The sequence below is a fragment of the Salmo salar genome, chromosome ssa07, assembly GCF_905237065.1.
Source record: "Salmo salar chromosome ssa07, Ssal_v3.1, whole genome shotgun sequence".
Classification (NCBI taxonomy): domain Eukaryota; kingdom Metazoa; phylum Chordata; class Actinopteri; order Salmoniformes; family Salmonidae; genus Salmo; species Salmo salar.
The window spans coordinates 68,026,004-68,042,060 of NC_059448.1; the positions used below are offsets into that span (position 1 = coordinate 68,026,004).

The 16,057-nt window shown below is 42.4% G+C and overlaps 1 protein-coding gene across 2 annotated transcripts in view; it reads right to left on the reverse strand.

Annotated features, from left to right (window-relative positions):
* The window catches only part of LOC106598122 (LARGE xylosyl- and glucuronyltransferase 1), a 199,091-nt gene that overhangs the window by 109,685 nt on the left and 73,349 nt on the right, over window positions 1-16,057 (reverse strand). For both annotated transcript variants that reach the window (XM_045722497.1, XM_045722496.1), the window contains exons 3-4: window positions 10,972-11,294; window positions 2,658-2,740 (exon numbers count right to left, since the gene is read on the reverse strand). In XM_045722497.1, coding sequence (XP_045578453.1) covers window positions 2,658-2,740; window positions 10,972-11,294 — 406 coding nt within the window. The remainder of the gene's footprint in view (window positions 1-2,657; window positions 2,741-10,971; window positions 11,295-16,057) is intronic.

The window sequence follows — 16,057 nt, forward strand, 5'->3', positions numbered from 1 at the left end:
CTCGGGTATCTGCTCTGAGCTGTCAGACAGAATCACAGCCAGGGTTTGGTCTTGCCTCGGGTCTCTGCTCTGAGCTGTCAGACAGAATCACAGCCAGGGTTTGGTCTTGCCTCGGGTCTCTGCTCTGAGCTGTCAGACAGAATCACAGCCCTGGTGGGTAATAAATGCTGTCATATAAAACTGAACAGATGCAAGGTCTAGACCCAGGATGACATTCACCAGGGATGACAGGATAAACTCCTCGTCTATAATCGATTCCATTCAGAATATTCTTCAAAAAAGAGACTGTGTATTTTTCTGGGGTGAAATATCTCACTTGGCTCTGAACACTGGACGTTGCTATGACATAGTGGATGACATGATTTATTAACCTGAACAATCTGTCTGATCTACAGAATAACAATGTGTCTGATCCACAGAATAACAATGTGTCTGATCCACAGAATAACAATGTGTCTGATCCACAGAATAACAATGTGTCTGAACCACAGAATAACAATGTGTCTGAACCACAGAATAACAATGTGTCTGAACCACAGAATAACAATGTGTCTGATCCACACAGAATAACAATGTGTCTGATCCACACAGAATAACAATGTGTCTGAACCACAGAATAACAATGTGTCTGATCCACAGAATAACAATGTGTCTGATCTACACAGAATAACAATGTGTCTAGAATAACAATGTATCTGATCCACAGAATAACAATGTGTCTGATCTACAGAATAACAATGTGTCTGATCCACAGAATAACAATGTATCTGATCCACACAGAATAACAATGTGTCTGATCCACACAGAATAACAATGTGTCTGATCCACACAGAATAACAATGTGTCTGATCCACACAGAATAACAATGTGTCTGATCCACAGAATAACAATGTGTCTGATCCACAGAATAACAATGTGTCTGATCCACACAGAATAACAATGTGTCTGATCCACACAGAATAACAATGTGTCTGATCCACACAATAACAATGTGTCTGATCCACACAGAATAACAATGTGTCTAATCCACACAGAATAACAATGTGTCTAGAATAACAATGTGTCTGCTCCACAGAATAACAATGTGTCTAGAATAACAATGTGTCTGATCCACACAGAATAACAATGTGTCTGATCCACACAGAATAACAATGTGTCTGATCCACACAGAATAACAATGTGTCTGATCCACACAGAATGTGTCTGATCCACACAGAATAACAATGTGTCTAGAATAGCAATGTGTCTGATCCACACAGAATAACAATGTGTCTGATCTACAGAATAACAATGTGTCTGATCCACAGAATAACAATGTGTCTGATCCACAGTATAACAATGTGTCTGATCCACACAGAATAACAATGTGTCTGATCCACACAGAATAACAATGTGTCTGATCCACACAGAATAACAATGTGTCTGATCCACACAGAATAACAATGTGTCTGATCCAAACAAAATTACAATGTGTCTGATCCAAACAGAATAACAATGTGTCTGATCCACACAGAATAACAATGTGTCTGATCCACACAGAATAACAATGTGTCTGATCCACACAGAATAACAATGTGTCTGATCCACACAGAATAACAATGTGTCTGATCCACAGAATAACAATGTGTCTGATCCACAGAATAACAATGTGTCTGATCCACACAGTATAACAATGTGTCTGATCCACACAGAATAACAATGTGTCTGATCCACACAGAATAACAATGTGTCTGATCCACACAGAATAACAATGTGTCTGATCCACACAGAATAACAATGTGTCTGATCCACACAGAATAACAATGTGTCTGATCCACAGAATAACAATGTGTCTGATCCACAGAATAACAATGTGTCTGATCCACACAGAAAAACAATGTTTCTGATCCACAGAATCAGTTACGCAGGTACTTTCCCGAAACGGACGACACTCGAATCATAACTGACGTAAGTTCTCTAACTCATACATCGAACTGTAGAACCCAGTTCCCACATTTGAACATAAAAATTGTTTTTAATCAAACAAAATTGTTTTACATTTTAATCCTGGGACTCTCAGGATGACAAATCAGATCAAGATTACTGAATGTAAGTACATTATTTAGATTACTGAATGTAAGTACATTATTTAGATTACTGAATGTAAGTACATTATTTACCTTCAGAGGTCCACGTATCAAACCAGTTTCCGTGATAAAATTGTTTTGTTGTTGTGCACTCTCCTCAAATAATAGCATGGTACTTTTTCACTGTAATAGTTACTGTTAATTGGACACTGCAGTTAGATTAACAAGAATTGAAACTTTCTGCCCATATAAGACATGTCTATGTCCCGGGAAAGTTGGCTGTTGTTTACAACGTCATTATTGTCACGTTAGCAACAACCGAACCGGTTTAGGGACACCCATCCCGTAGAGGTTAATGTAGAAGTGTTTAGCAATGTATTCTGTTCTTATTTACAATAAAAATCACACACACACACACACACACACACACACACACACACACACACACACACACACACACACACACACACACACAGAGCCAGGGGGTTCACTGAGGTGGTGGCGTTGCCATGCAACCGAGAGTAGGCGGCAGCATATTCAGTCTGCTGAGAGAGGAGGGCTGCAGACAGGCCCAGCTGTGCGTGTACCTACCTGTGAAAAAGGACTGACTTGACGAGTGTCACCACATCACGACTGGCGTTGTACCCGGCACACACGATGGCCACGTGAATGGTCTGAGAGGAGAGAGAGAGAGAGAGAGAGAGAGAGAGAGAGAGAGAACGGAAGAGAGAGAGAGAGAGAGACAGCGGGGGAGACAGAGAGAGATCGAGGTAGAGAGAGAGAGAGACAGTGAGAGAGAGAGAGAGCGGGAGAGAGAGAGAGAGAGAGAGAGAGACAGCGGGGGAGACAGAGAGAGATCGAGGTAGAGAGAGCGAGAGAGAGAGACAGTGGGAGAGAGAGCGGGAGAGAGAGAGAGAGAGAGAGAGGGAGAGAGACAGAGAGAGAGAGCGGGAGAGAAAGAGAGACAGAGATAGCGGGGGAGAGAGAGAGAGGGAGAGAGAGACAGGGAGAGAGAGATAGAGAGCGGGAGAGAGAGCAGGAGAGAGAGAGAGAGAGAGAGAGAGAGAGAGAGGGAGAGAGACAGAGAGAGAGAGGGAGAGAGAGCGAGATCAAGGGAGAGACAGAGAGAGAGAGCGATAGAGGGAGAAAGACAGAGAGAGAGAGATCGAGGGAGAGACAGAGAGAGAGACAGAGAGAGAGAGGTAGAGAGACAGCGGGATCGAGACAGAGAGAGAGAGAGACAGAGAGAGAGAGGTAGAGAGACAGAGAGGGATCGAGACAGAGAGAGAGGTAGAGAGACAGAGAGGGATCGAGACAGAGAGAGAGACAGAGAGAGAGGTAGAGAGACAGAGAGGGATCGAGACAGAGAGAGAGAGAGAAAGGAAAGAACATTATTTTCCACAAAGTCCAACATGATTTGTACTCTGCTTGTAGCACTAACAGAACCCCCTTATCACATGTCTCTGAACACTAAGCACCATTTAGTTTAGGTAATTATTTCAGAGGGAATAGTGTTTATCCCACATCAAGACTAAATCCCACATTAGAATCCACTATAGTAGCACCAGGGGAAGAATACAGTATGTGAATTTACCAATAACTAGATCAAGCCCAGGGTTATTCATCTACTGCCCTCTAGGGACCAATAAGTCTAGGAAAGTTCAACGTTAGCACCAGGCTAAAGCCATTTATACATGGGGGCGGCAGGGTAGCCATGTGGTTAGAGCGTAAAGTGTGGATAACGAGGGAGGGACAGAGTGAGGAAGTGTGGATAACGAGGGAGGGACAGAGTGAGGAAGTGTGGATAACGAGGGAGGGACAGAGTGAGGAAGTGTGGATAACGAGGGAGGGACAGAGTGAGAAAGTGTGGATAACGAGGCAGGGACAGAGTGAGGAAGTGTGGATAACGAGGGAGGGACAGAGTGAGGAAGTGTGGATAACGAAGGAGGGACAGAGTGAGAAAGTGTGGATACGAGGATTTCTTACTGCTGATAAAATAAGTTACAGTCTTGGGAAATCAGATTTTTCTCTAAAAAAGGAGTCGAATCATTAGTAGGAAAACCTTTTTGTCATCATTGTGATGACGCCAGATTGACTTTAGACGCAGTATAACGTTAGCCAGCTAACTGAGATCGAAGGGACAACAGTAACGTAGCTAGCTAACGTTAGCATCGTTAGCTAATTTTAACAAATTTCGCTAGCTAATGACAACACTGCCGTCTCTCTAAAGTACATTTTAAAGAATCACAATGACGGCAAAGTTGTTTCCGATTCATTATATGCCTACTTGCCTAAATGTCAACATATTTCCAGGCCACTATAGTGTCATTTGTATCAAACAGTCATAATCCCTGTTCATAATGACTGGGCATCAGTCTACCGATGGGCATCAATATGCTGCGGAGTCTGTAGAACGGTAATAACAACGGTAACGACGCGACCGTGTGACTGAGGACCAACAAACACATCAACAGGGAGTCGAAATGCACAGCACTGCTCCTGTTGTCCTGTTGAGTTGAATTGGAAGATTCATGTATTTGGCAACCTTATATGACTCCTAAATGACTCTTATCTGACTCCTAAATGACTCCTATGACTCCTATATGACTCTTAAATGACTCTTAAATGACTCTTAAATGACTCTTAAATTGACTCCTAAATGACTCATAAATGACTCCTAAATTACTCTTAAATGACTCCTAAATGACTCTTATCTGACTCCTATGACTCCTATATGACTCTTAAATGACTCTTAAATGACTCTTAAATGACTCTTAAATGACTCTTAAAATGACTCTTAAAATGACTCCTAAATGACTCTTAAATGACTCCTAAATGACTCTTATCTGACTCCTATATGAATCCTACTGAAGTCCATTTCAGTCTCTTCTACTGATGTAAAAGAAGAGTTTCTACAGCCTGTTCCAGCATCTCTTCTCTCTTCTCAAATCCTTTCTTCTGTCTCTCCTCTCTTCTCAAATAATTTATTCTCTAAATGCCTGTAGTAGGGTATCACCCAATCAGAGGGTTGTTGGAAAGCTGGGAGAAGGAGTGACTCAGACAGGGTCCTCGTAGTCTCATCTCATCTCTCAAATAAATAAAAAAATCTCTGGTCCTTCTCTACAAACGCTCACTGTTAGTTCATTATCTATGGTCTTCTCTAGAAACACACACTGTTAGCCTGTTAGCACATTATCTATGGTCTTCACTACAAACACACACTGTTAGCACATTATCTATGGTCTTCACTACAAACACACACTGTTAGCCTGTTAGCACATTATCTATGGTCTTCTCTAGAAATGCTCACTGTTAGCCTGTTAGCACATTATCTATGGTCTTCACTACAAACACACACTGTTAGCCTGTTAGCACATTATCTATGGCCTTCTCTAGAAACGCTCACTGTTAGCCTGTTAGCACATTATCTATGGTCTTCACTACAAACACACACTGTTAGCCTGTTAGCACATTATCTATGGCCTTCTCTAGAAACACTCACTGTTAGCCTGTTAGCACATTATCTATGGTCTTCACTACAAACACACACTGTTAGCCTGTTAGCACATTATCTATGTCCTTCTCTAGAAACGCTCACTGTTAGCCTGTTAGCACATTATCTATGGTCTTCACTACAAACACACACTGTTAGCCTGTTAGCACATTATCTATGGCCTTCTCTAGAAACGCTCACTGTTAGCCTGTTAGCACATTATCTATGGTCTTCTCTACAAACACAGACAGTGATCACAGACAGTAGAGATGGGCCAATAAGGACTGCTCAAAGCATAGTGTAGCTGGTAATACCCATCATGCCCTTTGTCAGAGCCTTGATAGTGATGAAAGTGTCTGAAATTGGTATAATGTATAGACACAACAGAGGGCATATTGAAGAGATTTACTGTAACATCACAGCACTAACATCACAGCATGAAGACCCTCCAACAAACCTGCTGTTGGAATGACCTCTGACAGAGAGACACTTAATGAGCCATAATATCATAACATTCAATACGTCCAGGCTTTAATATGACCGGATCTTCAAAATGACCAGGCTTTAATACGACCAGACCTTCAATATGACCAGGCTTTAATATGACCAGGCTTTAATACGACCAGGCTTTAATACAACCAGACCTTCAATATGACCAGGCTTTAATATGACCAGGCTTTAATACGACCAGGCTTTCAATATGACCAGGCTTTCAATATGACCAGGCTTTCAATATGACCAGGCTTTAATACGACCAGGCTTTAATACGACCAGACCTTCAATATGACCAGGCTTTAATATGACCAGGCTTTAATATGACCAGGCTTTAATACGACCAGGCTTTCAATACGACCAGGCTTTCAATATGACCAGGCTTTCAATATGACCAGGCTTTCAATATGACCAGGCTTTAATATGACCAGGCTTTAATACGACCAGGCTTTAATACGACCAGGCTTTAATACGACCAGACCTTCAATATGACCAGGCTTTAATATGACCAGAACTTCAATATGACCAGGCTTTAATATGACCAGGCTTTAATATGTCCAGGCTTTAATACAACCAGAACTTCCATATGACCAGGCTTTCAATATGACCAGGCTTTCAATATGACCAGGCTTTAATATGACAAGGCTTTAATATGACAAGGCTTTAATACGACCAGGCTTTAATACGACCAGACCTTCAATATGACCAGGCTTTAATATGACCAGGCTTTAATACGACCAGACCTTCAATATGACCAGGCTTTCAATATGACCAGGCTTTAATACGACCAGGCTTTAATACAACCAGACCTTCAATATGACCAGGCTTTAATATGACCAGAACTTCAATATGACCAGGCTTTAATATGACCAGGCTTTAATATGTCCAGGCTTTAATACAACCAGAACTTCCATATGACCAGGCTTTCAATATGACCAGGCTTTCAATATGACCAGGCTTTAATATGACAAGGCTTTAATATGACAAGGCTTTAATACGACCAGGCTTTAATACGACCAGGCTTTAATATGACCAGACCTTCAATATGACCAGGCTTTAATATGACCAGAACTTCACTATGACCAGGCTTTAATATGACCAGGCTTTAATATGACCAGGCTTTAATACGACCAGGCTTTAATATGACCAGGCTTTAATATGACCAAACCTTCAATATGACCAGGCTTTAATACGACCAGAACTTCAATATGACCAGGCTTTAATATGTCCAGGCCTTAATACGACCAGGCTTTAATACAACCAGAACTTCAATATGACCAGGCTTTAATATGACCAGGCTTTAATATGACAAGACCTTTAATATGACCAGGCTTTAATATGACAAGACCTTTTTTTATAATTTTTTTTTAATTTCACCTTTATTTATCCAGGTAGGCTAGTTGAGAACAAGTCCTTTATTTAACCAGGTAGGCAAGTTGAGAACAAATTCTCATTTACAATTGCGACCTGGCCAAGATAAAGCAAAGCAGTTCGACACATACAACACAGAGTTACACATGGAGTAAAACAAACATACAGTCAATAATACAGTAGAAAAATAAGTCTATATACAATGCGAGCAAATGAGGTGAGATAAGGGAGGTAAAGGCAAAAAAGGCCATGGTGGCGAAGTAAATACAATATAGCAAGTAAAACACTGGAATGGTAGATTTGTAGTGGAAGAAAGAGCAAAGTAGAAATAGAAATAATGGGGTGCAAAGGAGCAAAATAAATACAGTAGGGGAAGAGGTAGTTGTTTGGGCTAAATTATAGATGGGCTATGTACAGGTGCAGTGATCTGTGAGCTGCTCTGACAGCTGGTGCTTAAAGCTAGTGAGGGAGATAAGTGTTTCCAGTTTCAGAGATTTTTGGCAGCATGAGTGAAGGATGCTTTGTTGCGAAATAGGAAGCCAATTCCAGATTTAACTTTGGATTGGAGATGTTTGTCTGGAAGGAGAGCTTACAGTCTAACCAGACACCTAGGTATTTGTAGTTGTTCACATATTCTAAGTCAGAACCGTCCAGAGTAGTGATGCTGGACGGGCGGGCAGGTGCGGGCAGCGATCGGTTGAAGAGCATGCATTTAGTTTTACTTGTATTTAAGAGCAGTTGGAGGCCACGGAAGGAGAGTTGTATGGCATTGAAGCTCGTCTGAAGGGTTGTTAACACAGTGTCCAAAGAAGGGCCAGAAGTATACAGAATGGTGTCGTCTGCGTAGAGGTGGATCAGAGACTCACCAGCAGCAAGAGCGACATCATTGATGTGTACAGAGAAAAGAGTTGGCCCAAGAATTTAACCCTGTGGCACCCCCATAGAGACTACCAGAGGCCCGGACAACAGGCCATCCGATTTGACACATTGAACTCTATCAGAGAAGTAGTTGGTGAACCAGGCGAGGCAATCATTTGAGAAACCAAGGCTATTGAGTCTGCCGATGAGGATGTGGTGATTGACAGAGTCGAAAGCCTTGGCCAGGTCAATGAATACGGCAGCACAGTATTGTTTCTTATCGATGGCGGTTATGATATCGTTTAGGACCTTGAGCGTGGCTGAGGTGCACCCATGACCAGCTCTGAAACCAGATTGCGTAGCGGAGAAGGTGCAGTGGGATTCGAAATGGTCGGTAATCTGTTTGTTGACTTGGCTTTCGAAGACCTTAGAAAGGCAGGGTAGGATAGATATAGGTCTGTAGCAGTCTGGGTCAAGAGTATCCCCTCCTTTGAAGAGGGGGATGACAGCAGCAGCTTTCCAATCTTTGGAATTCTCAGACGACACAAAAGAGAGGTTGAACAGGCTAGTAATAGGGGTTGCAACAATTTCGGCAGATGATTTTAGAAAGAAAGGGTCCAGATTGTCTAGCCCGGCTGATTTGTAGGGGTCCAGATTTTGCAGCTCTTTCAGAACATCAGCTGACTGGATTTGGGAAAAGGAGAAATGGGAAAGGCTTCAATATGACCAGGCTTTAAAACGACCAGGCTTTAATACAACCAGACCTTCAATACGACCAGATCTTTAATATGACCAGGCTTTAACACGACCAGGCTTTAATATGACCAGGCTTTAATACGACCAGACCTTCAATACGACCAGATCTTTAATATGACCAGGCTTTAATACGACCAGGCTTTAATATGACCAGGCTTTAATACAACCAGACCTTCAATATGACCAGGCTTTAATATGACCAGATCTGTAATATGACCAGGCTTTAATATGTCCAGGCTGTAATACAACCAGGCTTTAATACGACCAGGCTTTAATATGACCAGGCTTTAATACGACCAGGCTTTAATACGACCAGATCTGTAATATGACCAGGCTTTAATACGACCAGGCTTTAATACGACCAGGCTTTAATATGACCAGGCTGTTATACAACCAGGCTGTTGCTCAGGCCCTGAAGCCAGGATATGCATATAATTTGTACCATTGGAAAGAAAACATTTTGGCGTTTGTAGAAATGTTAAAATAATGCAGGAGAATATAACACAATAGATATGGTAGGAGATAATCCAAAGAAAAGCCAACCAGAATTTTTTTGAGAGACCATGCTCTTACAATGGAAGGTATAAGGGCATACTGGAAATTAGCTCCCTGGGTGCAATTCCTATGGCTTCCACAGGGTGTCAGCAGCAGTCTATGTTTAAGGTTTCAGGCTTGTAACTTCAAAAACGAAGAAGAAATAACAGTTTTAGTAAAGGTGGACAGTCTTGGAAATTCGTGTTTGCGAGCGCCATGAAGAAAGGACGCACCTGCTAAAATCGGTTTCCTTTTGAACATACTACTTTCCGGAATAAATATTATAGTTTGATTACATTTTCGGGTATCTGAGGAGTAAATAGAAATGTATTTTGACTTGTTGAAACAAAGTTCAGGGGTAGATTTTCGGATTCCTTTCTCTGCGCGTTGAACGAGTAGATTACTCAAATCGATGGCGCCAACTAAACTGACTTTTTGGGATATTTTTATTTTTTTATTTCACCTTTATTTAACCAGGTAGGCTAGTTGAGAACAAATTCTCATTTACAACTGCGACCTGGCCAAGATAAAGCAAAGCAGCAGAGAGAACAGTCTATGACTTGGGTGACTGAAGTCTTTGACAATTTTTCCAAGACTGACTGACCAGTATGAAAATGTATGCACCCCTTACTATAAGTTGGCTCTGGTAAATGACTAAATAAAAATACAAAAGTAGATTACTTTATATATCAAATAGAAAATAGAAAAGGTGTGTTAGATGTTTGGATGACCTTAGGTATAGGCATAAAGCGAATGGACTACATGCAGTGCTGAAGGTTACATTACTGGCTGGTAGAGAATCAATACCCATGTGCACAGTACTGTCAGGATCAACTGTAGGAGAGACAAACCCACATTAATACTCTGTTGCCCACTGCAACCACAGTACTGTCAGGATCAACTGTAGGAGAGGCAAACCCACTAAACAGACCGTCTTATCTTACCTTATTACCTCCTAGTGTAACTCACCTCACACTAATCTACCAGTCTTATCTTACCTTATTACCTCCTAGTGTAACTCACCTCACACTAATCTACCAGTCTTATCTTACCTTATTACCTCCTAGTGTAACTCACCTCACACTAATCTACCAGTCTTATCTTACCTTATTACCTCCTAGTGTAACTCACCTCACACTAATCTACCAGTCTTATCTTACCTTATTACCTCCTAGTGTAACTCACCTCACACTAATCTACCAGTCTTATCTTACCTTATTACCTCCTAGTGTAACTCACCTCACACTAATCTACCAGTCTTATCTTACCTTATTACCTCCTAGTGTAACTCACCTCACACTAATCTACCAGTCTTATCTTACCTTATTACCTCCTAGTGTAACTCACCTCACACTAATCTACCAGTCTTATCTTACCTTATTACCTCCTAGTGTAACTCACCTCACACTTGTCTACCGCTGGCTGCTGCACACAGTCTGACCTGTTGCCCGAGGAGCCAGCTTTAAGCCCCGCCTCGTTGTCCCCTGTTCCCTCCTCCGAGTGAGTCTTGCTCTGGTTGCCGCGGTGATTGGCGTGATGCGGAGCAGGGCCAGCAGGGCTCCGGGGGGGTCGGCTGAGTTCACGGCGGAGAAGCTGGTTCTCCTCTTCGACCTCACGGACCCTCAGCTCCAACGCCTCCCTAGACACACCCCCTCCCAAGGCCCCGCCCCTGGCCGTCAACGTGGACAACTGAGGCAACAGGGGTGACAGGGGGAGGGGCTTCACTGTAGACGGGGAGGAGACAGAGAAACAGGAAGTTGATTAGAACTAATAGTGCCACATTCATTAAGATAACTGAGGGCCACGTTAAATCAGCTCACTGGCCATGTTGCGGCTCGTAGGCCACGAGTTTAAGACCACTGCAATAAGCCATTCACCTGGTACCAGATCTGTATGTGTTCAAGCCAACTGATCGTCAGCTGGCTAAAGCTCAGGCAGAATTGATACAAGCCTAGCAGCAGGATATCATCACTACAGGGTATAGACTCAGCAGGATTCTCAACTTAAACTCAACTCTTAACTCGGCACAACTTCTCTCTGTGAATCAATACGAATCACTGACATTGCTGGATGTGATATGAGGAAAGATGAAACCAGAGCACTATGACTGCAGAAGAAGCACTTCAGACAAGGAGTAATGTCAGTGATTAGTGATTAGTATATATATATATATATATATATATATATATCAGTCTAGCATCAGTGGTTAGTATATATATCAGCCTAGCATCAGTGATTAGTATATATATCAGCCTAGCATCAGTGGTTAGTATATATATCAGCCTAGCATCAGTGGTTAGTATATATATCAGCCTAGCATCAGTGATTAGTATATATATCAGCCTAGCATCAGTGATTAGTATATATATCAGCCTAGCATCAGTGGTTAGTATATATATCAGCCTAGCATCAGTGGTTAGTATATATATCAGCCTAGCATCAGTGGTTAGTATATATATCAGCCTAGCATCAGTGATTAGTATATATATCAGCCTAGCATCAGTGATTAGTATATCAGCCTAGCATCAGTGATTAGTATATATATCAGCCTAGCATCAGTGATTAGTATATCAGCCTAGCATCAGTGATTAGTATATATATCAGCCTAGCATCAGTGATTAGTATATATATCAGCCTAGCATCAGTGATGTTTCATGTCACTGTACTAAGAGGAGATGTTAAAGCTTTCACAACAGCAGCAGCAGTGGGGCTGAATGTCAAAAGACCTAATGGAGGCTGAAGTTTCAAATTAGCAGTCAGGTCCAAGTGATGCATCTCCAGCCTTCGAGCACACAGATACCGTTCAATCAATATCCTGGATACTGAGAGGAGAGCCGCAGGCTATAGCTACGCGCACCAGGCTCAAATTTCAGCTCGTATCAATTTCTCCTTCTTCTCTTTTTCCCCCATATGTCCTCAGACATGAGAGAATACAGTGAATGAAAAAAGTATTTGATCCCTTGCTGATTTTGTACGTTTGCCCACTGACAAAGAAATTATCAGTCTATCATTTTAATGGTAGGTTTATTTGAACAGTGAGAGACAGAATAACAACAAAAAAATCCAGAAAAACATGTCAAAAATGTTATAAAATGATTTGCATTTTAATGAGGGAAATAAGTATTTGACCCCTCTGCAAAACATGACTTAGTACTTGGTGGCAAAACCCTTGTTGGCAATCACAGAGGTCAGACGTTTCTTCTAGTTTTGTTGCCTTGGCCGTGTGTTTTGGGTCATTGTCATGCTGGAATATCCATCCACGACCCATTTTCAATGCCCTGGCTGAGGGAAGGAGGTTCTCACCCAAGATTTGACGGAACATGGCCACGTCCATTGTCCCTTTGATGTGGTGAAGTTGTCCTGTCCCCTTAGCAGAAAAACACCCCCAAAGCATAATGTTTCCACCTCCATGTTTGACGGTGGGGATGGTGTTCTTGGGGTCATAGGCAGCATTCCTTCTCCTCCAAACACGGCGAGTTGAGTTGATGTCAAAGAGCTCCATTTTGGTCTCATCTGACCACAACACTTTCACCCAGTTGTCCTCTGAATCATTCAGATGTTTATTGGCAAACTTCAGACGGGCATGTATACGTGCTGTCTTGAGCACCTTGCGGGCGCTGCAGGATTTCAGTCCTTCATGGCGTAGTGTGTTACCAATTGTTTTCTTGGTGACTATGGTCCCAGTTGCCTTGAGATCATTGACAAGATCCTCCCGTGTAGTTCTGGGCTGATTCCTCACCGTTCTCATGATCATTGCAACTCCACGAGGTGAGATCTTGCATGGAGCCCCAGGCCGAGGGAAATTGACAGTTCTTTTGTGTTTCTTCCATTTGCGAATAATTGCACCAACTGTTGTCACCTTCTCACCAAGCTGCTTGGCGATGGTCTTGTAGCCCATTCCAGCCTTGTGTCGGTCTACAATCTTGTCCCTGACATCCTTGGAGAGCTCTTTGGTCTTGGCCATGGTGGAGAGTTTGGAATCTGATTGATTGATTGCTTCTGTGGACAGGTGTCTTTTATACAGGTAACAAGCTGAGATTAGGAGCACTCCCTTTAAGAGTGTGCTCCTAATCTCAGCTCGTTACCTGTATAAAAGACACCTGGGAGCCAGAAATCTTTCTGATTGAGAGGGGGTCAAATACTTATTTCCCTCATTAAAATGCAAATCATTTTATAACATTTTTGACATGCATTTTTCTGGATGTATTTGTTATTCTGTCTCTCACTGTTCAAATAAACCTACCATTAAAATTATAGACTGATCATTTCTTTGTCAGTGGGCAAACGTACAAAATCAGCAGGGGATAAAATACTTTTTCCCCCTCACTGTATGTAGTTACTTTCGTGTCCTAATATCAAGCAAAAAACTTCTGAAGTCCAGAACAACATTTGATGTATTGCAAAAAACAAAAATAATGATATTGAAAAATGATAAACCCCCCCCCAAAAAAAGTAGAGAGAAAAAAAAATTTGAACATTCATTGCAAGGAAATGAAAATGCGAGAACAAATGTATTGTAAATGAATGGGACATTTCTTCTTCTCCTGTTGAAACATTGAAACCTTTGAGTTATTTAGCAGATGCTCTTATCCAGAGGATTGTTAAGGATAACACCACGGTGATTAAACACAATCTCCCTCTTTGCCTGCTATTGTCCCCATCTTCGCTTGTTGCCCTGGCACTTCTGAAGCTAGGAACACAAGCATTTCACTTTGAAATAACATCTGCTAAAACATGTGACCAATACAATTTGATTTAATTCAGCCTTTGTTTTTACAGCCTGTTTTTGTTTTTTTTGGCAGTTGCGAGTTTTGCGCCATTAATTCCAGCAGCGTACCACCCTGCATCCCACTGCTGGTCTTGCTGCTGAAGCTAAGCAGGGTTGGTCCTGGTCAGTCCCTGGATGGGAGACCAGATGCTCCTGGAAGTGGTGTTGGAGGGCCAGTAGGAGCCACTCTTCTGTTTGGTCTTCTAATCTAATGCTCTAGGGCAGTTTTTTATTTATTTTTTACCTTTATTTAACTAGGCAAGTCAGTTAAAAACAAAAATCTTATTTTCAATGACGGCCTAGGAACAGTGGGTTAACTGTCTTGTTCAGGGGGCAGAACGACAGATTTTTACCTTGTCAGCTCGGGGATTCGATCTTGCAACCTTTGGGTTACTAGTCCAACGTCCCAACCATCGATGGTGACTTTGCCCTGTGTAGGGTGCCATCTTTGGGATGGGATGATAAATGGATGTCCTGATTTGTTGACATTTAATGTGATACTAAAAGGTGTTAACCTCAGTGTCCTGGCTAAATTACATTATGACCACATAATCATCCCCCTCACTCCTAACTGACTAACATGGTGAGTGTTCTGGCACAAAATGGTGGCTGTGCATCAGACAGATCACTCCTCACCTCAACACCATGTTAGCTGATGTGTGGTGAGTGTTCTGGCACAAAATGGTGGCTGTGCATCAGACAGATCACTCCTCACCTCAACACCATGACAGCTGATGTGTGGTGAGTGTTCTGGCACAAAATGGTGGCTGTGCATCAGACAGATCACTCCTCAACACCATGATAGCTGATGTGTGGTGAGCGTTCTGGCACAAAATGGTGGCTGTGCATCAGACAGATCACTCCTCACCTCAACACCATGATGTGTGGTGAGTGTTCTGGCACAAAATGGTGGCTGTGCATCAGACAGATCACTCCTCAACACCATGATGTGTGGTGAGCGTTCTGGCACAAAATGGTGGCTGTGCATCAGACAGATCACTCCTCAACACCATGATGTGTGGTGAGCGTTCTGGCACAAAATGGTGGCTGTGCATCAGACAGATCACTCCTCAACACCATGATGTGTGGTGAGCGTTCTGGCACAAAATGGTGGCTGTGCATCAGACAGATCACTCCTCAACACCATGATGTGTGGTGAGCGTTCTGGCACAAAATGGTGGCTGTGTATCACCCAGGTGATCTACACACATCGGTAGTGGGTGACTGTACTTTTGGGTTTTATTCTGGACTTCAGAAGTGTTGCTTGATATTAATGGCACTAAAGTAGCTCCATGAGAGAAGAGCCAAGGATGTTTGTGGATAGAAAGAAAAACAGTGTGTCTCCAGAGGGGTCGTGGTCCATTCAGAGCTGTGAAGACCTCTCTTTACTCCCCCTCACTCTCTCTGCTCTCTCTATGACCCTGGAGAGAGAGAATGATGAAGGGAGCAGAGAGAGAGAGGAAAGAGAGCTGAGAGAGAGAGAGAGAGAGAGAGAGAGGTCTCAGAGGAAAAAAACTCCAAATACTGACGGATTAAAAATAAAGCCGTTAGTTTCACAGTTCACTTCCTGTGAAATACACAGCAAGCGTCCGGTCTCCTGGCCACCTCTCCAATGCTAATTGATGTCAGCAGGACTAATGCACTCCTATAAGTCCACAGAACTGAGTTTATAACTGTCCAGTCCTGTCTAGAAGTCTAATATACTGTTATTTATACTGT